Source organism: Biomphalaria glabrata, chromosome 17 (assembly GCF_947242115.1).
Source record: "Biomphalaria glabrata chromosome 17, xgBioGlab47.1, whole genome shotgun sequence".
NCBI lineage: Eukaryota > Metazoa > Mollusca > Gastropoda > Planorbidae > Biomphalaria > Biomphalaria glabrata.
In genome coordinates, this window is record NC_074727.1 from 16,141,319 (window position 1) to 16,166,815 (window position 25,497).

At 43.4% G+C, this 25,497-nt stretch overlaps 1 protein-coding gene across 1 annotated transcript in view; it reads right to left on the bottom strand.

Moving 5' to 3' along the window:
• Positions 1-25,497, bottom strand: part of LOC106055566 (uncharacterized) — a 126,616-nt gene that overhangs the window by 20,962 nt on the left and 80,157 nt on the right. Inside the window, exons 26-29 of the mRNA XM_056016057.1 lie at positions 20,161-20,295; positions 5,274-5,369; positions 4,930-5,002; positions 1,039-1,145 (exon numbers count right to left, since the gene is read on the bottom strand). Coding sequence (XP_055872032.1) covers positions 1,039-1,145; positions 4,930-5,002; positions 5,274-5,369; positions 20,161-20,295 — 411 coding nt within the window. The remainder of the gene's footprint in view (positions 1-1,038; positions 1,146-4,929; positions 5,003-5,273; positions 5,370-20,160; positions 20,296-25,497) is intronic.

The following is a 25,497-nucleotide window of genomic DNA, read 5'->3' on the forward strand; positions in this document are numbered from 1 at the left end:
AATGGAGGGAGCACGGGTCTTTCAAAGAAAAGCTGGATGGACCGGTCTCTCTCTTTATATCCTTCTAAGAGCAGCTGCTGACCAGAAAGAGTGGAGGGATTTGGTTGCGCAAATAGTCCCCTACGACGAACTTCAAGGGACAGATGTGATGATGACAAGATGTTGTGTCTACATTATACACCTAGTTTCAAGTTCAAGTGAAAAGTGATCATAAAAGTTAAATTGAGTTTTTGTTTTCGAAAGAAGTGTGTTCAAGTTTTGATAAAACTCTTTAAATTTAAAATACGACTAAAATCGGTTTAGTAGTACTAGCTGTTTGGGGCTACAAACCAACCACCGGCCAACAACACATGGGTCCGATCAAGACCATGGATTATGGACAATTCTAGCGTGTAAAACGTAACATTATACAAAATTAGTAGCTACTTTTTTTCTCTTTCCTATGATTGTCATTCGCTCATAGAATCTAGATGCTGCTGACAACTGAATCACAAGGATTTCAAACATTTGACTTGTCGCAGCATATATATATTTAACAGTTTAAATTAATGTCCGTCAAATGACTTGAAGTAAATCTACGTTTCGCCACTGCGGAATCATAGATAATAATTCTTTATATTCTATAGTGAAGATGTATCATGTAGCCACAGTTTGAGAACCCATGACGTAGCCTAGGCACGTCGAGACTTAATTGAAAAGCACATCCGTTTCTAATTAGTAACACGCCACAGTTTTGATGTCCATAATATTGAAGGTAATAGTTTCTTTATGGAGTCACTTATGATGTTTCAAATTTAGGCCTTTTGCTAATCTCCGTAGATCAACTATAGATTAGATTGTCATTTAATTACATCCTTAATTAGGCCAAGCTTAAACTGAACCATTTTTTTCCAAACAATCAGTTCATAGATATTCCATCTAACTAAGGGAGAGGAAAGGGAGGGGAACCAGAACATATTATTCGTTTGGTCGGTGGGGGGGGGGGCATAAGGAAAGTTTGAGAAACACAGACTTAAAGTAAAGAATTCTAGCACTGACCATCATAACAATACATCAAATCAGCAAAGCAGGCAGCACTCTTGGAGTCCATTGGATTGCCCTCACATTGCCTGCCTCCTTTTTGGGGCTCTGGATTATCACATTTTCTGAAGGAAAGAAGGAAACAACAACATAAAATGACGTAACGAGAAATTTATTAAAAACTAATGCACATAGGTTTCAGATACGGAACGAAGTGATACGAAGTAAAAACATTTCCCTACGAGACTTGAAAGTGAAAGAAAAAGAGGATCACACACACACACACACACCAGTGATATCAACAGGCTAAACGGTGGCCAGTGCAAGGACTCGAAGCAGCTAGCAGCCAGGAGCTTTACCAGTTAGGCCACAAACCCCCCCCCCCCCCCCGTGCTGATGCAAATGAATCCGAAGTTAATTGAGAGAAATATCTATTTGATATTGCAGAATGACTGACTTAGTTAAAAATGAAAGAGATTTAGATTTTGTTTGACATTTACGATTAAATGAGATAAAACTTTTCATTTAAAAAAGTAGTCTCATTTTTTGTTTAATGTATAGCTTGAACACAAAACAAACACATTCTACTGTGTACCCTTTATTTCACTCGAGAAAAATCCAGACAATATTTGTTCATTTTAATTAAGCGATAAGAAAACAAGGTTACAAAAGACAGTTTATGTGGAAACACAAACTCAAAATCGGCCCCCGAAGTGGTCCACCCTGGCAGGCTTCAATATTTTCAGAAAGATAATCTGAATGAAATTATATCAAAGACTAATGAGAGATAGGAATGGAGAAAGAAGGTTAACAGATCTTGTGTAGTGACCCAACGGTCCAGCAGATCAATGGATAGGTGAAAGTGAATGTAAAGTTAGATGTGAACCTGGCCTAACTAGTTCCCCTTTTAGACCTTGTGGACTATAGGGCAGATGATGTAAAGTTTACCTGTTTTTGTGGCCTACGGTTAACGAGGGTGTCATGTAGCCAGCACAACGACCAATCGCCTTTACTTTTCCCCAACTAATGTCAGGTACCCAATAGAGCTGAGTGGACTCAGAGGCGCCCAAGGATAAAATTCCGAGTCTTCACCAGGATTCGAACCAAGCGATTTACCGCTCAGCCACCGCGTCTCCCCTTTTTGAAAAGGCTCAATCTCTTATTCGAATTCTTATAATTTTCCACAATAAACAAAAGGTCAGGAAAACAAAATATATAAGATTACTATTCGTTTTCAATTAGGTCTAACTAATAATGCATACTAATTAGCTTTTTCTCTTTAAAAAAAATACTTTCATAACTAATTTTAAAAATTAGATTTTTAGCTTTCAGAAAAAAAAAGTAGCCGTTGCATCAGAACTTTGAATGGTCTAAAATATTGTGATGTCCGATTTTCAATATCTTTTTTAGTTTACGAGATCTAAACGGGACGGACGGACAGACGGACAGACATTTCACACAAAACTAATAGCGTCTTTTCCCCTTTTGGGGGCCGCTAAAAATACTTTGAAATATAGTGTCGTAGCTCTGACTTTCACACTGTCACGATCAGGGCCGGTCTTAGGCCACTGCAACCTATGTGGTCGCAGTGGCCCCGCGCTTTCATAGGACCCGCGCTAATTCAATGTGTAATAATTAAATTGTAAAATATGTACGAAAAAATTCTTGGAAATGTCCTGCATTTTTTAAAATCTCCTCAACAAACAGACAAAATTAACATTTGTGGGCGTCATTCATTACGGAAAACACCAATCCTAAGCGCGATAAAAAAAAAGGCATTGTCAGCTTTCATGTAATAAAATATAATAATCGAACGAATTTCTCCTTAAACCTAAAGTTCCAATACCTTATTTTCTGTTTTAGTCATTGGCATATAAATATGTCATAGGTTACAAGGTTCGTAAAGTAAAGTTAATTTGATCGCAATTTTGTACTTAGTAAAGAATGAACAAAATGCAAAGTCGAATTTATTTTCTATTACAAAATCTTAACTTTCACTTATTATCCTTATTCCCACACAGACTAGGCCCCGCGCAATCAGTTTTGCATAGGGCCCCGAAATCCTTAGGACCGGCCCTGGTCACGATATTGCGATCTATTCAACATAGGACAAAATAGTAGCGTTTAGAGAGAGAGAGAGAGAGAGAGAGAGAGAGAGAAAGAGAGAGAGACAGACAGACAGACAGGCAGAGGTTTTTTTCTTCCTAATCAAGAAGCGTGGTCGAGAGGCTAAGTACGCTTGAACTTGGCTTGGCTTGGCTACCTTTGAAAGTGGCTCAAGGTTCGACACCCGACTCGAGCAGAGTTGTGTTTACTGAGCGCCTAAAGGCAGCACGGAAAACCTTCTCCCAGATACCCCCTTCCCCCCACAGGTCCACAAATGAGATTGGACCAAAGCGCTCTGAGCATGCTATAAGCATGAAAATAGCTCTATACAAAAGATATTATTATTATTTAGAGGTAAAAGAAATTGCAAGAACAGTAGAAAAAAATTTTGGTCCACTCCACCTTCAATAACACGAAAAAGATCTACGCCAGTTGACAGGTTAGCAATAAAGTTGGACAGTTTTATTTGCACTTTGAGGTTGTCAGGACAGGATGATGTGTGAAATAGAGGATGGTCGTTCCCCTATAGCGGTTTGGGAAGACAACCGTTTCTGGGACAACCATAGAGTGACACGGATCTGTGACCAGTGGCAGTAGCGATAGTAGTGACAGAGGCGGCACCAATGAATTGTATGGGAGAGAGAAGAGCTAAAGACCAAGACTTCTATTTATGTTTGTTCTCACTTCATCACATGTAAATAAATATCCTCATCGTTTTTTTTTACTTCCCTTTTTTTTTTTGAGTTGCCTCCCTTACGTTTACAATAATATATATATTTTCCCTCCCTTAAGCTACAATAATATATATCTTTTTAAGGGCCCTGAAAGGGGAAAAGACACTATAAGTTGTGTTTGGAATGTCTGTCCGTCCGTTCGTCCCATTTAGATCTCGTAAACTAGAAAAGATAGTGAAAATCCGACATCATAATATTTTAGACTATTAAAAGTTCCGATGCAACGGCTACTTTTTTTTTTTCTAAAAGCGAAAAAAACTCATTTTTAAAATACTTTATGCAAGCAGGTTGTTTTGTTTTTTTTTAAATTTTTTTAAATACATCACTTTTACAACTATTCACGTTTAATAGTAATAAACACGGGAAGCGCTTTAGTCGGGACTGCCACATATATAATATCCGTAAAACATTTATGCAAACGGTTTTAGATTTTTGGTCAAATTTTTATTTTTGCATTTGTATTACTAAGATAAGTTCTGTTATACTAACTACTACATTTACACAAAAAAAATATTTAGTATGTAGGGAACATAATTTAAAACAGCAATTAATACGTAATTTATCATATTATCGTGTGAACTGTAGTGTTTCACTACGGCCATAGAACACTTAACTAAAGGATGGTTTTATAAGGAAATGTTTTTTTCTTGAGGAATAAGAGATCGACCATTCACAAAACGATTAGCTAAAATAGATATTTATTATAAGACATCAGTTAGGCCGGTTGAACATAATGTTTCACATTCACTATCACCTATCCTTTAGTCTGCTGGACCGATGGGACACCACACATAATCTGTCAACCTTCTTTCTCCATTCTTCTCTGTCATTTGTCTTTGATAGAATTTCATTCTGATATTGTTTCTGAAAATATTGAAACCTGCCTTTTTACCTGCCTGGTTGGACCACTTTGGGCCGATTTTGTATTTGTGTTAGTGTAACCTTGTTTATAATTTAATTCTTCGTCTTATGAACGCTACGCGGACATCATATTAAGAGGCATAAGAGACTTAATCAAAGAAAGCAAAGCTTAAACCATGTAACCAAAGCAGACTATATGACCTCTGACCTGGATCGAAGCAAGTTCTCTTCAGGACACTCTCCGCACGCCCATTCAGACCAAACGCCCCAATTACCATGCACTGAAAAAGTCAAAATTTCAAAAGAAAATGTCACACTCCAAAAAAATTGATCTATTCTAAACCATTGTTGAAAATAACCACCGTATTTTTGCCCACATAACCCGCGGTTTATACAAGGTTTTACAAATGATTGGCAAATGCGCGTGGTATACAACAAAGGCGCGAGGTATGCAAAATGTATTTTACCCATAAACAAGTATGCGCGCCAAAGTCAAACAAAATGGATAACACAACATTCTAAGTTGACATCAAGTTTTTAAAAAAAACTTACCTGGACATTCGCCGTTTACCCTCTCATAGCAATCTTCCCCACATTTCATTTGGCAGTTTCCCATACAGTTCTCACCGTACTCTAGTTCCTCACATTCTGTTGAGAGACAAAGTCAGAGTTAGCAGATGTAAACACTGGCCTCACACACACAGGCCATGCAAAGTCAGACTTAGCAGATGTAAACACTGGCCTCACACACACAGGCCATGCAAAGTCAGAGTTAGCAGATGTAAACACTGGCCTCAAACACACAGGCCATGCAAAGTCAGAGTTAGCAGATCTAAACACTGGCCTCACACACACAGGCCATGCAAAGTCAGAGTTAGCAGATCTAAATACTGGCCTCACACACACAGGCCATGCAAAGTCAGAGTTAGCAGATGTAAACACAGGCCTCAAACACACAGGCCATGCAAAGTCAGAGTTAGCAGATCTAAATACTGGCCTCACACACACAGGCCATGCAAAGTCAGAGTTAGCAGATGTAAACACAGGCCTCAAACACAAAGGCCATGCAAAGTCAGAGTTAGCAGATCTAAACACTGGCCTCACACACACAGGCCATGCAAAGTCAGAGTTAGCAGATCTAAACACTGGCCTCACACACACAGGCCATGCAAAGTCAGAGTTAGCAGATCTAAACACTAGCCTCACACACACAGGCCATGCAAAGTCAGAGTTAGCAGATCTAAACACTGGCCTCACACACACAGGCCATGCAAAGTCAGAGTTAGCAGATCTAAACACTGGCCTCACACACACAGGCCATGCAAAGTCATAAGCAGATCTAAACACTGGCCTCACACACACAGGCCATGCAAAGTCAGAGTTAGCAGATCTAAACACTGGCCTCACACACACAGGCCATGCAAAGTCATAAGCAGATCTAAACACTGGCCTTACACACACAGGCCATGCAAAGTCAGAGTTAGCAGATCTAAACACTAGCCTCACACACACAGGCCATGCAAAGTCAGAGTTAGCAGATCTAAACACTAGCCTCACACACACAGGCCATGCAAAGTCAGAGTTAGCAGATCTAACCACTGGCCTCACACACACAGGCCATGCAAAGTCAGAGTTAGCAGATCTTAACACTAGCCTCACACACACAGGCCATGCAAAGTCAGAGTTAGCAGATCTAAACACTAGCCTCACACACACAGGCCATGCAAAGTCAGAGTTAGCAGATCTAAGCACTAGCCTCACACACACAGGCCATGCAAAGTCAGAGTTAGCAGATCTAAACACTAGCCTCACACACACAGGCCATGCAAAGTCATAAGCAGATCTAAACACTAGCCTCACACACACAGGCCATGCAAAGTCATAAGCAGATCTAAACACTAGCCTCACACACACAGGCCATGCAAAGTCAGAGTTAGCAGATCTAAACACTGGCCTCACACACACAGGCTATGCAAAGTCAGAGTTAGCAGATCTAAACACTGGCCTCACACACACAGGCCATGCAAAGTCAGAGTTAGCAGATCTAAACACTGGCCTCACACACACAGGCCATGCAAAGTCAGAGTTAGCAGATCTAAACACTGGCCTCACACACACAGGCCATGCAAAGTCAGAGTTAGCAGATCTAAACACTAGCCTCACACACACAGGCCATGCAAAGTCAGAGTTAGCAGATCTAAACACTGGCCTCACACACACAGGCCATGCAAAGTCAGAGTTAGCAGATCTTAACACTAGCCTCACACACACATGCCATGCAAAGTCAGAGTTAGCAGATCTAAACACTGGCCTCACACACACAGGCCATGCAAAGTCAGAGTTAGCAGATCTAAACACTGGCCTCACACACACAGGCCATGCAAAGTCAGAGTTAGCAGATCTAAACACTGGCCTCACACACACAGGCCATGCAAAGTCAGAGTTAGCAGATCTAAACACTGGCCTCACACACACAGGCCATGCAAAGTCATAAGCAGATCTAAACACTGGCCTCACACACACAGGCCATGCAAAGTCAGAGTTAGCAGATCTAAACACTAGCCTCACACACACAGGCCATGCAAAGTCAGAGTTAGCAGATCTAAACACTGGCCTCACACACACAGGCCATGCAAAGTCAGAGTTAGCAGATCTAAACACTGGCCTCACACACACAGGCCATGCAAAGTCAGAGTTAGCAGATCTAAACACTGGCCTCACACACACAGGCCATGCAAAGTCAGAGTTAGCAGATCTAAACACTGGCCTCACACACACAGGCCATGCAAAGTCATAAGCAGATCTAAACACTGGCCTCACACACACAGGCCATGCAAAGTCAGAGTTAGCAGATCTAAACACTAGCCTCACACACACAGGCCATGCAAAGTCAGAGTTAGCAGATCTAAACACTGGCCTCACACACACAGGCCATGCAAAGTCAGAGCTAGCAGATCTAAACACTGGCCTCACACACACAGGCCATGCAAAGTCAGAGTTAGCAGATGTAAACACTGGCCTCACACACACAGGCCATGCAAAGTCAGAGTTAGCAGATCTAAATACTGGCCTCACACACACAGGCCATGCAAAGTCAGAGTTAGCAGATGTAAACACAGGCCTCAAACACACAGGCCATGCAAAGTCAGAGTTAGCAGATCTAAACACTGGCCTCACACACACAGGCCATGCAAAGTCAGAGTTAGCAGATGTAAACACTGGCCTCAAACACACAGGCCATGCAAAGTCAGAGTTAGCAGATCTAAACACTGGCCTCACACACACAGGCCATGCAAAGTCAGAGTTAGCAGATCTAAATACTGGCCTCACACACACAGGCCATGCAAAGTCAGAGTTAGCAGATGTAAACACAGGCCTCAAACACACAGGCCATGCAAAGTCAGAGTTAGCAGATCTAAATACTGGCCTCACACACACAGGCCATGCAAAGTCAGAGTTAGCAGATGTAAACACAGGCCTCAAACACAAAGGCCATGCAAAGTCAGAGTTAGCAGATCTAAACACTGACCTCACACACACAGGCCATGCAAAGTCAGAGTTAGCAGATCTAAACACTGGCCTCACACACACAGGCCATGCAAAGTCAGAGTTAGCAGATCTAAACACTAGCCTCACACACACAGGCCATGCAAAGTCAGAGTTAGCAGATCTAAACACTGGCCTCACACACACAGGCCATGCAAAGTCAGAGTTAGCAGATCTAAACACTGGCCTCGAACACACAGGCCATGCAAAGTCATAAGCAGATCTAAACACTGGCCTCACACACACAGGCCATGCAAAGTCAGAGTTAGCAGATCTAAACACTGGCCTCACACACACAGGCCATGCAAAGTCATAAGCAGATCTAAACACTGGCCTCACACACACAGGCTATGCAAAGTCAGAGTTAGCAGATCTAAACACTAGCCTCACACACACAGGCCATGCAAAGTCAGAGTTAGCAGATCTAAACACTAGCCTCACACACACAGGCCATGCAAAGTCAGAGTTAGCAGATCTAAACACTGGCCTCACACACACAGGCCATGCAAAGTCAGAGTTAGCAGATCTTAACACTAGCCTCACACACACAGGCCATGCAAAGTCAGAGTTAGCAGATCTAAACACTAGCCTCACACACACAGGCCATGCAAAGTCAGAGTTAGCAGATCTAAGCACTAGCCTCACACACACAGGCCATGCAAAGTCAGAGTTAGCAGATCTAAACACTAGCCTCACACACACAGGCCATGCAAAGTCATAAGCAGATCTAAACACTAGCCTCACACACACAGGCCATGCAAAGTCATAAGCAGATCTAAACACTAGCCTCACACACACAGGCCATGCAAAGTCATAAGCAGATCTAAACACTGGCCTCACACACACAGGCCATGCAAAGTCAGAGTTAGCAGATCTAAACACTGGCCTCACACACACAGGCCATGCAAAGTCATAAGCAGATCTAAACACTGGCCTCACACACACAGGCTATGCAAAGTCAGAGTTAGCAGATCTAAACACTAGCCTCACACACACAGGCCATGCAAAGTCATAAGCAGATCTAAACACTAGCCTCACACACACAGGCCATGCAAAGTCATAAGCAGATCTAAACACTAGCCTCACACACACAGGCCATGCAAAGTCATAAGCAGATCTAAACACTGGCCTCACACACACAGGCCATGCAAAGTCAGAGTTAGCAGATCTAAACACTGGCCTCACACACACAGGCCATGCAAAGTCATAAGCAGATCTAAACACTGGCCTCACACACACAGGCTATGCAAAGTCAGAGTTAGCAGATCTAAACACTAGCCTCACACACACAGGCCATGCAAAGTCAGAGTTAGCAGATCTAAACACTAGCCTCACACACACAGGCCTTGCAAAGTCAGAGTTAGCAGATCTAAACACTGGCCTCACACACACAGGCCATGCAAAGTCAGAGTTAGCAGATCTTAACACTAGCCTCACACACACAGGCCATGCAAAGTCAGAGTTAGCAGATCTACACACTAGCCTCACACACACAGGCCATGCAAAGTCAGAGTTAGCAGATCTAAGCACTAGCCTCACACACACAGGCCATGCAAAGTCAGAGTTAGCAGATCTAAACACTAGCCTCACACACACAGGCCATGCAAAGTCATAAGCAGATCTAAACACTAGCCTCACACACACAGGCCATGCAAAGTCATAAGCAGATCTAAACACTAGCCTCACACACACAGGCCATGCAAAGTCAGAGTTAGCAGATCTAAACACTGGCCTCACACACACAGGCCATGCAAAGTCAGAGTTAGCAGATCTAAACACTGGCCTCACACACACAGGCCATGCAAAGTCAGAGTTAGCAGATCTAAACACTGGCCTCACACACACAGGCCATGCAAAGTCAGAGTTAGCAGATCTAAACACTGGCCTCACACACACAGGCCATGCAAAGTCATAAGCAGATCTAAACACTGGCCTCACACACACAGGCCATGCAAAGTCAGAGTTAGCAGATCTAAACACTAGCCTCACACACACAGGCCATGCAAAGTCAGAGTTAGCAGATCTAAACACTGGCCTCACACACACAGGCCATGCAAAGTCAGAGTTAGCAGATCTAAACACTAGCCTCACACACACATGCCATGCAAAGTCAGAGTTAGCAGATCTAAACACTGGCCTCACACACACAGGCCATGCAAAGTCAGAGTTAGCAGATCTAAACACTGGCCTCACACACACAGGCCATGCAAAGTCAGAGTTAGCAGATCTAAACACTGGCCTCACACACACAGGCCATGCAAAGTCAGAGTTAGCAGATCTAAACACTGGCCTCACACACACAGGCCATGCAAAGTCATAAGCAGATCTAAACACTGGCCTCACACACACAGGCCATGCAAAGTCAGAGTTAGCAGATCTAAACACTAGCCTCACACACACAGGCCATGCAAAGTCAGAGTTAGCAGATCTAAACACTGGCCTCACACACACAGGCCATGCAAAGTCAGAGTTAGCAGATCTAAACACTGGCCTCACACACACAGGCCATGCAAAGTCAGAGTTAGCAGATCTAAACACTAGCCTCACACACACATGCCATGCAAAGTCAGAGTTAGCAGATCTAAAAACTGGCCTCACACACACAGGCCATGCAAAGTCAGAGTTAGCAGATCTAAACACTGGCCTCACACACACAGGCCATGCAAAGTCAGAGTTAGCAGATCTAAACACTGGCCTCACACACACAGGCCATGCAAAGTCAGAGTTAGCAGATGTAAACACTGGCCTCACACACACAGGCCATGCAAAGTCAGAGTTAGCAGATCTAAATACTGGCCTCACACACACAGGCCATGCAAAGTCAGAGTTAGCAGATGTAAACACAGGCCTCAAACACACAGGCCATGCAAAGTCAGAGTTAGCAGATCTAAACACTGGCCTCACACACACAGGCCATGCAAAGTCAGAGTTAGCAGATGTAAACACTGGCCTCACACACACAGGCCATGCAAAGTCAGAGTTAGCAGATCTAAACACTGGCCTCACACACACAGGCCATGCAAAGTCAGAGTTAGCAGATCTAAATACTGGCCTCACACACACAGGCCATGCAAAGTCAGAGTTAGCAGATGTAAACACAGGCCTCAAACACACAGGCCATGCAAAGTCAGAATTAGCAGATCTAAATACTGGCCTCACACACACAGGCCATGCAAAGTCAGAGTTAGCAGATGTAAACACAGGCCTCAAACACAAAGGCCATGCAAAGTCAGAGTTAGCAGATCTAAACACTGGCCTCACACACACAGGCCATGCAAAGTCAGAGTTAGCAGATCTAAACACTGGCCTCACACACACAGGCCATGCAAAGTCAGAGTTAGCAGATCTAAACACTAGCCTCACACACACAGGCCATGCAAAGTCAGAGTTAGCAGATCTAAACACTGGCCTCACACACACAGGCCATGCAAAGTCAGAGTTAGCAGATCTAAACACTGGCCTCACACACACAGGCCATGCAAAGTCATAAGCAGATCTAAACACTGGCCTCACACACACAGGCCATGCAAAGTCAGAGTTAGCAGATCTAAACACTGGCCTCACACACACAGGCCATGCAAAGTCATAAGCAGATCTAAACACTGGCCTCACACACACAGGCTATGCAAAGTCAGAGTTAGCAGATCTAAACACTAGCCTCACACACACAGGCCATGCAAAGTCAGAGTTAGCAGATCTAAACACTAGCCTCACACACACAGGCCATGCAAAGTCAGAGTTAGCAGATCTAAACACTGGCCTCACACACACAGGCCATGCAAAGTCAGAGTTAGCAGATCTTAACACTAGCCTCACACACACAGGCCATGCAAAGTCAGAGTTAGCAGATCTAAACACTAGCCTCACACACACAGGCCATGCAAAGTCAGAGTTAGCAGATCTAAGCACTAGCCTCACACACACAGGCCATGCAAAGTCAGAGTTAGCAGATCTAAACACTAGCCTCACACACACAGGCCATGCAAAGTCATAAGCAGATCTAAACACTAGCCTCACACACACAGGCCATGCAAAGTCATAAGCAGATCTAAACACTAGCCTCACACACACAGGCCATGCAAAGTCAGAGTTAGCAGATCTAAACACTGGCCTCACACACACAGGCTATGCAAAGTCAGAGTTAGCAGATCTAAACACTGGCCTCACACACACAGGCCATGCAAAGTCAGAGTTAGCAGATCTAAACACTGGCCTCACACACACAGGCCATGCAAAGTCAGAGTTAGCAGATCTAAACACTGGCCTCACACACACAGGCCATGCAAAGTCAGAGTTAGCAGATCTAAACACTGGCCTCACACACACAGGCCATGCAAAGTCAGAGTTAGCAGATCTAAACACTGGCCTCACACACACAGGCCATGCAAAGTCATAAGCAGATCTAAACACTGGCCTCACACACACAGGCCATGCAAAGTCAGAGTTAGCAGATCTAAACACTAGCCTCACACACACAGGCCATGCAAAGTCAGAGTTAGCAGATCTAAACACTGGCCTCACACACACAGGCCATGCAAAGTCAGAGTTAGCAGATCTAAACACTAGCCTCACACACACATGCCATGCAAAGTCAGAGTTAGCAGATCTAAACACTGGCCTCACACACAGGCCATGCAAAGTCAGAGTTAGCAGATCTAAACACTGGCCTCACACACACAGGCCATGCAAAGTCAGAGTTAGCAGATCTAAACACTGGCCTCACACACACAGGCCATGCAAAGTCATAAGCAGATCTAAACACTGGCCTCACACACACAGGCCATGCAAAGTCAGAGTTAGCAGATCTAAACACTAGCCTCACACACACAGGCCATGCAAAGTCAGAGTTAGCAGATCTAAACACTGGCCTCACACACACAGGCCATGCAAAGTCAGAGTTAGCAGATCTAAACACTGGCCTCACACACACAGGCCATGCAAAGTCAGAGTTAGCAGATCTAAACACTGGCCTCACACACACAGGCCATGCAAAGTCAGAGTTAGCAGATCTAAACACTGGCCTCACACACACAGGCAATGCAAAGTCAGAGTTAGCAGATCTAAATACTGGCCTCACACACACAGGCCATGCAAAGTCAGAGTTAGCAGATGTAAACACAGGCCTCAAACACACAGGCCATGCAAAGTCAGAGTTAGCAGATCTAAATACTGGCCTCACACACACAGGCCATGCAAAGTCAGAGTTAGCAGATGTAAACACAGGCCTCAAACACAAAGGCCATGCAAAGTCAGAGTTAGCAGATCTAAACACTGGCCTCACACACACAGGCCATGCAAAGTCAGAGTTAGCAGATCTAAACACTGGCCTCACACACACAGGCCATGCAAAGTCAGAGTTAGCAGATCTAAACACTGGCCTCACACACACAGGCCATGCAAAGTCATAAGCAGATCTAAACACTGGCCTCACACACACAGGCCATGCAAAGTCAGAGTTAGCAGATCTAAACACTGGCCTCACACACACAGGCCATGCAAAGTCATAAGCAGATCTAAACACTGGCCTCACACACACAGGCTATGCAAAGTCAGAGTTAGCAGATCTAAACACTAGCCTCACACACACAGGCCATGCAAAGTCAGAGTTAGCAGATCTAAACACTAGCCTCACACACACAGGCCATGCAAAGTCAGAGTTAGCAGATCTAAACACTGGCCTCACACACACAGGCCATGCAAAGTCAGAGTTAGCAGATCTTAACACTAGCCTCACACACACAGGCCATGCAAAGTCAGAGTTAGCAGATCTACACACTAGCCTCACACACACAGGCCATGCAAAGTCAGAGTTAGCAGATCTAAGCACTAGCCTCACACACACAGGCCATGCAAAGTCAGAGTTAGCAGATCTAAACACTAGCCTCACACACACAGGCCATGCAAAGTCATAAGCAGATCTAAACACTAGCCTCACACACACAGGCCATGCAAAGTCATAAGCAGATCTAAACACTAGCCTCACACACACAGGCAATGCAAAGTCAGAGTTAGCAGATCTAAACACTGGCCTCACACACACAGGCTATGCAAAGTCAGAGTTAGCAGATCTAAACACTGGCCTCACACACACAGGCCATGCAAAGTCAGAGTTAGCAGATCTAAACACTGGCCTCACACACACAGGCCATGCAAAGTCAGAGTTAGCAGATCTAAACACTGGCCTCACACACACAGGCCATGCAAAGTCAGAGTTAGCAGATCTAAACACTGGCCTCACACACACAGGCCATGCAAAGTCAGAGTTAGCAGATCTAAACACTGGCCTCACACACACAGGCCATGCAAAGTCATAAGCAGATCTAAACACTGGCCTCACACACACAGGCCATGCAAAGTCAGAGTTAGCAGATCTAAACACTAGCCTCACACACACAGGCCATGCAAAGTCAGAGTTAGCAGATCTAAACACTGGCCTCACACACACAGGCCATGCAAAGTCAGAGTTAGCAGATCTAAACACTAGCCTCACACACACATGCCATGCAAAGTCAGAGTTAGCAGATCTAAACACTGGCCTCACACACACAGGCCATGCAAAGTCAGAGTTAGCAGATCTAAACACTGGCCTCACACACACAGGCCATGCAAAGTCAGAGTTAGCAGATCTAAACACTGGCCTCACACACACAGGCCATGCAAAGTCAGAGTTAGCAGATCTAAACACTGGCCTCACACACACAGGCCATGCAAAGTCATAAGCAGATCTAAACACTGGCCTCACACACACAGGCCATGCAAAGTCAGAGTTAGCAGATCTAAACACTAGCCTCACACACACAGGCCATGCAAAGTCAGAGTTAGCAGATCTAAACACTGGCCTCACACACACAGGCCATGCAAAGTCAGAGTTAGCAGATCTTAACACTAGCCTCACACACACAGGCCATGCAAAGTCAGAGTTAGCAGATCTAAACACTAGCCTCACACACACAGGCCATGCAAAGTCAGAGTTAGCAGATCTAAGCACTAGCCTCACACACACAGGCCATGCAAAGTCAGAGTTAGCAGATCTAAACACTAGCCTCACACACACAGGCCATGCAAAGTCATAAGCAGATCTAAACACTAGCCTCACACACACAGGCCATGCAAAGTCATAAGCAGATCTAAACACTAGCCTCACACACACAGGCCATGCAAAGTCAGAGTTAGCAGATCTAAACACTGGCCTCACACACACAGGCTATGCAAAGTCAGAGTTAGCAGATCTAAACACTGGCCTCACACACACAGGCCATGCAAAGTCAGAGTTAGCAGATCTAAACACTGGCCTCACACACACAGGCCATGCAAAGTCAGAGTTAGCAGATCTAAACACTGGCCTCACACACACAGGCCATGCAAAGTCAGAGTTAGCAGATCTAAACACTGGCCTCACACACACAGGCCATGCAAAGTCAGAGTTAGCAGATCTAAACACTGGCCTCACACACACAGGCCATGCAAAGTCATAAGCAGATCTAAACACTGGCCTCACACACACAGGCCATGCAAAGTCAGAGTTAGCAGATCTAAACACTAGCCTCACACACACAGGCCATGCAAAGTCATAGTTAGCAGATCTAAACACTGGCCTCACACACACAGGCCATGCAAAGTCAGAGTTAGCAGATCTAAACACTAGCCTCACACACACATGCCATGCAAAATCAGAGTTAGCAGATCTAAACACTGGCCTCACACACAGGCCATGCAAAGTCAGAGTTAGCAGATCTAAACACTGGCCTCACACACACAGGCCATGCAAAGTCAGAGTTAGCAGATCTAAACACTGGCCTCACACACACAGGCCATGCAAAGTCATAAGCAGATCTAAACACTGGCCTCACACACACAGGCCATGCAAAGTCAGAGTTAGCAGATCTAAACACTTGCCTCACACACACAGGCCATGCAAAGTCAGAGTTAGCAGATCTAAACACTGGCCTCACACACACAGGCCATGCAAAGTCAGAGTTAGCAGATCTAAACACTGGCCTCACACACACAGGCCATGCAAAGTCAGAGTTAGCAGATCTAAACACTGGCCTCACACACACAGGCCATGCAAAGTCAGAGTTAGCAGATCTAAACACTGGCCTCACACACACAGGCCATGCAAAGTCATAAGCAGATCTAAACACTGGCCTCACACACACAGGCCATGCAAAGTCAGAGTTAGCAGATCTAAACACTAGCCTCACACACACAGGCCATGCAAAGTCAGAGTTAGCAGATCTAAACACTGGCCTCACACACACAGGCCATGCAAAGTCAGAGTTAGCAGATCTAAACACTGGCCTCACACACACAGGCCATGCAAAGTCAGAGTTAGCAGATCTAAACACTGGCCTCACACACACAGGCCATGCAAAGTCAGAGTTAGCAGATCCAAACACTGGCCTCACGCACATACAGGCCATGCAAAGTCAGAGTTAGCAGATCTAAACACTGGCCTCACACACACAGGCCATGCAAAGTCAGAGTTAGCAGATCTAAACACTGGCCTCACGCACATACAGGCCATGCTGTGAATGAGGTTTCTGCCTTGAATTTGTGTTGCATTGTATAATTGTCACCCCTAACCTTTCATGAATACAGTCCACCTAGGGACAGAGGCGTAGCTAGAGTAGGGGAAGGAGGGGAAGAATTTGAAAATTCCCCTGGGCCCCATTCGAATGGGCCCCTCAAATGGGGGTTTTATTTTTACTTTAAATATTAAATACTAGTCGACTGGCCGGCCTTAGGCCACTGCAACCTATGCGGCCGCACTGGGCCCAGCACTTTCATATGAACCACGCTAATTCTTGGTGTATAAATTATTACATTAAACCATTCTATGACTTAAAACATATTTCCTGCGCCCTCCTGTCGATTTACCAGGAGCTCCTGGAAATCTCCCGAAATTGCAAAATATGCGAAAATATACGAAAAAGTTCTTTAAAAAAAATATAGATAAAAATTGTCATTTTGGGGTGTCATTCAATATGGAAAACGCCAATCCTACGCGCGATAAATAAAAAGGCATTATGCATTAGCCGTATATGTGTAATCTGGTGTAAAAAGCTTCTCGCGCCTCAAACTAATGAAGAATTACTTAAGGTCAACAGTTCTTGTAGATAGATTGAAACATTTGGATTGGATTGGATTTTTTATTTGAGGCACATCGGCACAATTTAGGCCATATCGTGCCTGCAGTCCCTTAAGGACCACTCTCTCTCTAAACAACAAGGGCCAGATTCTATACAGTCATATCATTAAAATCAAGGTCTATTCACAGTTAAAATAGTAAAGTTAGTAAGAATTTAATTATTTGGTAAAAATCTAATGTAAATAGTACATGTCCACAAACTCATAAATCAGATCTTCGTAGATAGCCCCACTTCTCGGATAAAGCCCAGTACCTTCCCAGGGTCGACATTATCAAATAGTGCTTTTAAATTAGTGGCTCTAAAATATTTCTCCCTGACATCCTGGTATCTGGGGCAATCAACGAGGATATGTTCCACGGTGAGGCGAGAGTCACAGTACTCACAAAGTGGGGTCTCCTCTCTCTTCAGCACAAAAGAGTGCGTGATGTAGGTGTGGCCAATCCTAAGTCTGGACATGGTCGTGCTACCACGCCTTGTCAGACCATTAGATGTGGGCCGCCACCTGACATCCGCCACAATCTGCCTGAGTTTACTGTGAGTCTCAGCCTCCCATCGGTTCTGCCACTCTCGATAGGTGGCAGAGGCAATACTTTGTCTCAGGTCCGAGCAGGGAACATGGGTTCCTGACACAGCATGATTTAGGGCTCTCTTTGGTTCTCTGTCTGCGGCTTCGTTTTCCTCAATGCCAACATGGGAGGGGACCCAGATGAAGGTGACATCTCTACGGTCGGCTGTTATTTGGTCCAACAGCTTCAGAAACATTTGGTAATACTTGTTATTGAGCGTGATCTATGTAGTAAAATATTTAAGATATACTGTATGACTTCGCTACACGCAAGGCTCGTAAAGTAATTCTGTACGTAGTAAAGCATGAAAAAAAAAATGCAAGGACGAATTTATTTTCTAATACAAACTCTTAAGTTTCACTTACTGCTTCCTACCCAAACTTGACCCCGCGAAATCCGTTTCGCATAGGGCCCAAAAACGGTGAAGTCCGGCCCTGCTTTTTAGAGATAGGTGAATACAGAGTAGATTATTTGTTTCTGTTCTTTTGCCGGACTTGATCCGAATAAGCGACTGGCCCTATTAACCGGATTTGACTGTATGTCTTTGGTTGAATGATGCAGCGCGAAACGAATTCTTTCATAGACATAATGACGTAAACGAGGGATGTCAGACAGCATAAAGAGAAAGATCGTAAATTTAAAAAATATATTGGATACTGACAGTAACACAGAAAGAGAGACTGACAGTAATACAGAAAGAGAGACTGACAGTAATACAGAAAGAGAGACTGACAGTAAGACAGAAAGAGATACTGACAGTAAGACAGAAAGAGAGACTGACAGTAACACAGAAAGAGAGACTGACAGTAACATAGCAAGAGATAATGACAGTAAGATAGCAAGAGAGACTGACAGTAAGACAGAAAGAGAGACTGACAGTAACATAGCAAGAGATAATGACATTAAGATAGCAAGAGAGACTGACAGTAAGACAGAAAGAGAGACTGACAGTAAGACAGAAAGAGAGACTGACAGTAACACAGAAAGAGAGACTGACAGTAATACAGAAAGAAAGACTGACAGTAATACAGAAAGAGATACTGACAGTAATACAGAAAGAGAAACTGACAGTAAGACAGAAAGAGAGACTGACAGTAATACAGAAAGAGAGACTGACAGTAAGACAGAAAGAGAGACTGACAGTAATACAGAAAGAGAGACTGACAGTAACACAGAAAGAGAGACTGACAGTAATACAGAAAGAGATACTGACAGTAAGACAGAAAGAGATACTGACAGTAAGACAAAAAGAAATACTGACAGTAAGACAGAAAGAGAGACTGACAGTAATACAGAAAGAGATACTGACAATTAGATAGAAAGAGATACTGACAGTAAGACAGAGAGTGTTACTGACAGTAGGACAGAAAGAGAATTTGACAATAAGATAGCAAGAGTTACTGACAGTAAGACAGCAAGAGATACTGACAGTAAGACAGAGACACTGACAGTAAGACAGAGATAATGACAGTAAGACAGAATTTGACAATAAAATAGCAAGAGATACTGACAATAACACAGAAAGAGAGACTGACAGTAAGACAGAGAGTGATACTGACAGTAAGACAAATACTGACAGTAAGACAGAAAGAGATACTGACAGTAAGACAGAGAGTGATACTGACAGTAAGACAGAAAGAGATACTGACAGTAAAACAGAGAATGATACTGACAGTAAGACAGAAAGAGAGACTGACAGTAAGACAGAGAGTGATACTGACAGTAAGACAGATACTGACAGTAAGACAGAGAATGATACTGACGGTAAAACAGAGAATGATACTGACAGTAAGACAGAAAGAGAGACTGACAGTAAGACAGAGAGTGATACTGACAGTAAGACAGATACTGACAGTAAGACAGATACTGACAGTAAAACAGAGAATGATACTGACGGTACGACAGAAAGAGAGACTGACAGTAACACAGAAATAGAATTTGACAGTAAGTCAAACAGTGATGCTGACAGTAAGACAGAAAAAGAGTCAATAAGACAGACGGAGGGACGAGACGAGAGATAATAGAGGTACAATGGAGCCTACAATAGCTAACAGTTTGCTAATGCACTAGAGATCAACTTTCTGAAATGAGATACGATTTAAATTTTTGACAAAACTAAAACCAGTCTAGATTAGATGTTCCTTTTAATTTTGACTGACTGACTGACTGACTGACCTTTATTGCATCCTGCTTCAGGATACTTGAAGCCTTTCCTACAGGAAGTGCACGAACCATTGATCTTGTTGCAATCATCGACACAGTTCTCGCAGCTCTGGACACAGTTCAGATCCCATGTAAACGGTTTACAATCTAGAGGAGTAAAGTAGGTGTGAGTTTGAGTGTTTTGGCACATCGGCACACTTTAGGCCATGTCGTGCCCGTAATCCCTAAGTAGGTGAAACCACAATCTAGAGGAGTGAAGAAGATGTGAATTTAGGGACATCACAATCATGGGCGCCCGCAAGGGGTGCAAGGGGGCGCACTTGCACTCCACCTGGATTCTGAGTAGCTAAATTCTAACCACTTGTTTGCACCATCAGATCAACTAAAATCTAAGTAGAGACTGAACAAGTAGTGCTTCCACTGGTGACTGAAGTACAGTTATAGTAGACTAGCATAGGCTTATCAGGCATTGATGGCTGACCATTCTCGTGCACCCCTCTAAATTCTGGGTAGCCACATTTTAGCCAGTTTTTTTACACCTTCAAATCAATTAACTTCTGCTAGGAAGCAGCTTAACATGTAGTGCTTCCATTCAAATAATGTTACTATAGAAAGGCTATTGTTGTAATAAACTGTAACAAGCTAATCTGTAGTTAATGTACGACCACGTACGCTTGCAATTAGTCGTAACGATTTGTTATCATTTGCATATATAATTATATTTAGTAAAGACCTAGAATATGATAAAAGTATTATTTTTTTTGTCTTGGAATAAAAAAAAACCTTGCCAGCTGTCTTTTGATTTCATATATGTGAAAGTTTCTTTGAACAAGTCTGAACAGTGCAGTTATCTTCATAAATGTATTTACGTCTTGCGGAGTTGCGGTCAGTGTTAGCACTCAATAAAATAAAATACCAGGTTAAACATGTACCCCAGTTTGTGATAAAAGAGATTTAAAAAAAAAAATATTCCCATACCACCCGAGTCAAAATGTTGATTTGTATCGACGGAGTATCGGGAGCAGCAAGAAACCAAAATATACAAGCACCAACGTCATGAATTAACTGCGTTTTCTTTGTATTTAGTTAATAAAATGCAGATATCTCAGGCACTGAACAGATGTGTTTGGATTTGTTGATGGCGATTGTTTTTGCCATTGTTGTTTAGAGAGAACGCACTGCCTGTGTCCAACTTCATTGTCAGCGAATACATTATGTACATTTTTTACATGGACAAAGTACTCGGCCAAGGCTACGATGCCTGCCCCGTGATGGGTAGCATTTAAAACTGTGTCCAGGCAAGGATTCGTGAACAATATTAATACAGGTAATACAGCTTTTTGTTGCCTCCTCCTTTTTATCGTCAATGCGGCGTCTCTTGCCCAGACACAAATCTGGGGCAAGTAGTTGTTGTTTTTTATGCATGTACATAAGTAGTAATTAAGCACCTGTGCTCCCCACCCGCCATCGAGTCCGACAAGGAGACGGGCCTTCGGATGTCCAGAATGAGCACGCCAGGGCTACACAGGTGCTATACTCAGTCAGCTGCTGTATCGGACATGCGACCGATACAGCAGCTCCCTGATTGACCTTCTAGCTACTGCCCTATGCTGGTAGCTCAGCGTAACAAGCCGGTTGACCCAGAGCGGACCATCTGGGCCTCATGTCTAGAGGAACTTGAAGCCAAAGTACTGTATTGTGGTAGTTTATCATTCGAGACACCTACTCAAATACCAGGATCTCTTTATCTTCCCTTACCCGTCGCAGTCCACGGCAAACGGACTGGTCTAAGACATAGGGAGATTTTAAAGATTTTTTGATCTCCAAAAGTGCTAAGGAAAGAGGAGTGCAGTTTAACGTCATGTCTCGGGACACTTAGAGGAGAAAGTAGACGTGAATATAGTTACATCACAATCTAGAGGAGTGAAGTAGATGTGAATATAGTGACATCACAATCTAGAGGAGTGAAGTAGATGTGAATATAGTCATATCACAATCTAGAGGAGTGAAGTAGATGTGAATATAGTTACATCACAATCTAGAGGAGTGAAGTAGATGTGAATTTCAGTGACATCACAATCTAGAGGAGTGAAGTAGATGTGAATATAGTGACATCACAATCTAGAGGAGTAAAATAGATGTGAATATAGTGACATCACAATCTAGAGGAGTGAAGTAGATGTGAATATAGTGACATCACAATCTAGAGCAGTGAAGTAGATGTGAATATAGTGACATCACAATCTAGCGGAGTGAAGTAGATGTGAATATAGTGACATCACAATCTAGAGGAGTGAAGTAGATGTGAATATAGTGACATCACAATCTAGCGGAGTGAAGTAGATGTGAATATAGTCATATCACAATCTAGAGGAGTGAAGTAGACGTGAATATAGTGACATCACAATCTAGAGGAGTGAAGTAGATGTGAATATAGTCACATCACAATCTAGAGGAGTGAAATAGATATAAATATAGTGACATAGTCGAAGTACAAGACAAACATTTATCATGTCAAGCGTATTGGCGTTTCTTAAACCATTGGCGTAGCTAGGGTGAGAGAAAGGGGATCTAAACGTGAAAATCCCCCCGGGTCCCCGATCGAGTGAGGGGCCAAATGAGTGACCGAAATTTTTTTTACATTAATTATTAAGCCAATGCCATGCTTATCTTGCTGTTCATGTTGTTATGTAAATTAGTGTGACAGGTGGGGGAAATGTGACGTGTGTTTGGCACGTTTTATGTCTAGGGGATGATTATTTTTAATTCTATCACACCCCCACTTATCAGCATATGAATCGGGAGCAGACACGCAACGAGACAAAGCAATGAAAGATAGATACAAAAGTTAAAATAAAGGATATTTATTTACATAAATATACATATAATAATAAAAAGGGGGAGGGTTTGCATCTATCTCTAGTATATTCTATGTTTAATCATCACTCTTGCACATAATAAGAGAGTATGTCACTTTGTCCTCCGACTTAGCTGGTTGTCCTGTTGATGTCGCAGCTGGCTGTGTCCTGGCTTGAGGTTCTGCAGCTGGAGGTGGCGCTCTAGCGGATAGAGGGACGCCGGCGATATAGTTCTTGTGGAGTCTCAGTCCCAAGTTCTAGTATCTGTAGTGGGCACAGTATGGCGGGTGGCCGGATACCGTGGGCACAAGGTTACTGCGGGCAGAGCTGATCTGCCGTGGGCAGTGTAGGTAACAGGATATGTCCAGTGAGTTGCAGAGGGTTGGCGTAGCTATGACGTCTCGCACAGATCTGACTCTATAGGGACGTCGCGCCTAATAGCTTGACAGGTGGGCTGTCGAATAGGCGGGCAATGCCGATAGCGCCAAGTAGTAGAGTTGGGTAGATCTCAGTAGGCAAATGCAGCACTGAATAGCACTACTGCAGGTAAATGGATCGTTGATCCAGTAACTAGGCAATAGGTGATTCTTGATAGCAACTAGGCACATAGATAGGCCAGTAGGCAAATAGGCAATAGGCAGGTAAGTGATCCGATAAATAGGCAGACACCTGAGGGAGGCTGCGGATAAATAAAGACAAGTTAGGACATATCTCTCATACATCTTATCGATGCCCTCGACTGAGGTGCATTCGTCAGATTGGCAAAATTGCTTTAGAGCATAGTGGGGAGATGATGACAAATGGGATTTGGAAAATAGATGGCCAATAGTAGCAATGAACAAATGTACATAAAAGGGAACGTAATAATATAAAAATGTACACAGAAGGGGAAATAATAATCTCAAATAAACAACACAGGTGGATAGAGAAAGGAAAAGGGGGGTGGGTGAGTTGGGCGGTGATCAGCGACCGAGACGCTTTGTTTGCATATGACCGTGGGTCGAGAACAATGGAGCGTGCTTGAATGTCCCTTCAAGCGGCGCAACTCTCATTAGAGTAAAACGAGTAAAGGGGAGATAATTCATGTATCTTCTCTAAACGCAGTATCAGCGCGCTAGTAAAATTATCACGGTTGTCAGCCGAGATAAAGAAAATAAAATAAGATGTACAAGTATATACATGGTTGCATCAACTATCAATTGAGCAACGTAGCATTAATAGATTAATGCAATACATAAATAAATACATAGCACATGTTTATGTTTTCTACTTACGCCAGTGAGAAATACACAATGCACTAATTAAATATAAATGAACTAAGCAAAATACACGATAAACTCCAATGGAAATAGCACAAAAGTAATTAAGATGGAACTTGTGATTAAGTTCGGCTTACCACCAGGAATTCCTCTAGGAGGGAGAATAAATGATATAGTCCAGACTCGATCGACAGCGATAGAGGAGTGAAAGGGTCTGGCTTGATTTGAATCTACTTATATATGCCTGGGAAATGTGGGCGGACACAGGAAACGTCCTAGGCTAAGAATTAGCTTACAAGTGGGTGAAGTCCGACAAGCGTCACACCTTGGAGTATCACGCGGTGTGTTGACCCGTGTAATCTCTTAGATCAAAGAGAGACGTGGGGGGGGGGGGGAGAGTGACCTACCTTCCACCCAAGAGGGGGGGGGGGGAGTCAATTGCGGCGTCAGACATCCTGCCGATGAGATCAAAGAGTCTGAGCGTATCTTTGCCCGGTCAAGGGAAGATAAATGAAAGGACTGGCCTAATTTTCTCCAAGGTGGTGGACTAAGTCTAGCCTGGTAGAGAGGAAAAGGTGTGGCGGGTGAATAATTTAGGGGTAGGATGGAGAAATAATTAAAATAAAATAAATAAATGATGAGAAATAATAATTAATGCTGTGATAATTTAGAGTGACTCTGACAGCGAGTTTTTGACTTGTCACAATTAGCGACTATGTTGCATGTATTCACACACATTAGAATTATATATTTATTAAGTACATTATCTCATGTCATAATATCGATTGTCAAAATGCAGAGGACCTTAGAGAGGCCAAGGTCAAAGGTCTATACGACGAGGCAACGAGCTATTGGTCTAAACTGCCCACAGGTTATGACGTTGCAGGTCAGTATTGTGCACATTGCTTTAATAAGAACGTAACTTTGTGATGAATTCACTGCAATTGACCACAATGGTCTCCTTGTGTTGTGCACATTGCATTAATAAGAACTTAACTGTGTGCATGAAATAACCAAAAGGTATGGCTCATTTGACTACAATCAAAGGCCTAAATTGTGAAACATATTTGTGGTCTGACTGGACCTTAAAAAAGAATAACGTTCATCTGGATATAAACGTCCGGTGCTGTGACTGCATGAAAAGAATGTGGTATCTCACACGCCATGTAAACGTCCGGTGCTGTGACTGCATTAAAAGAATGTTGTATCTCACATGCTATGTAAACTTCCGG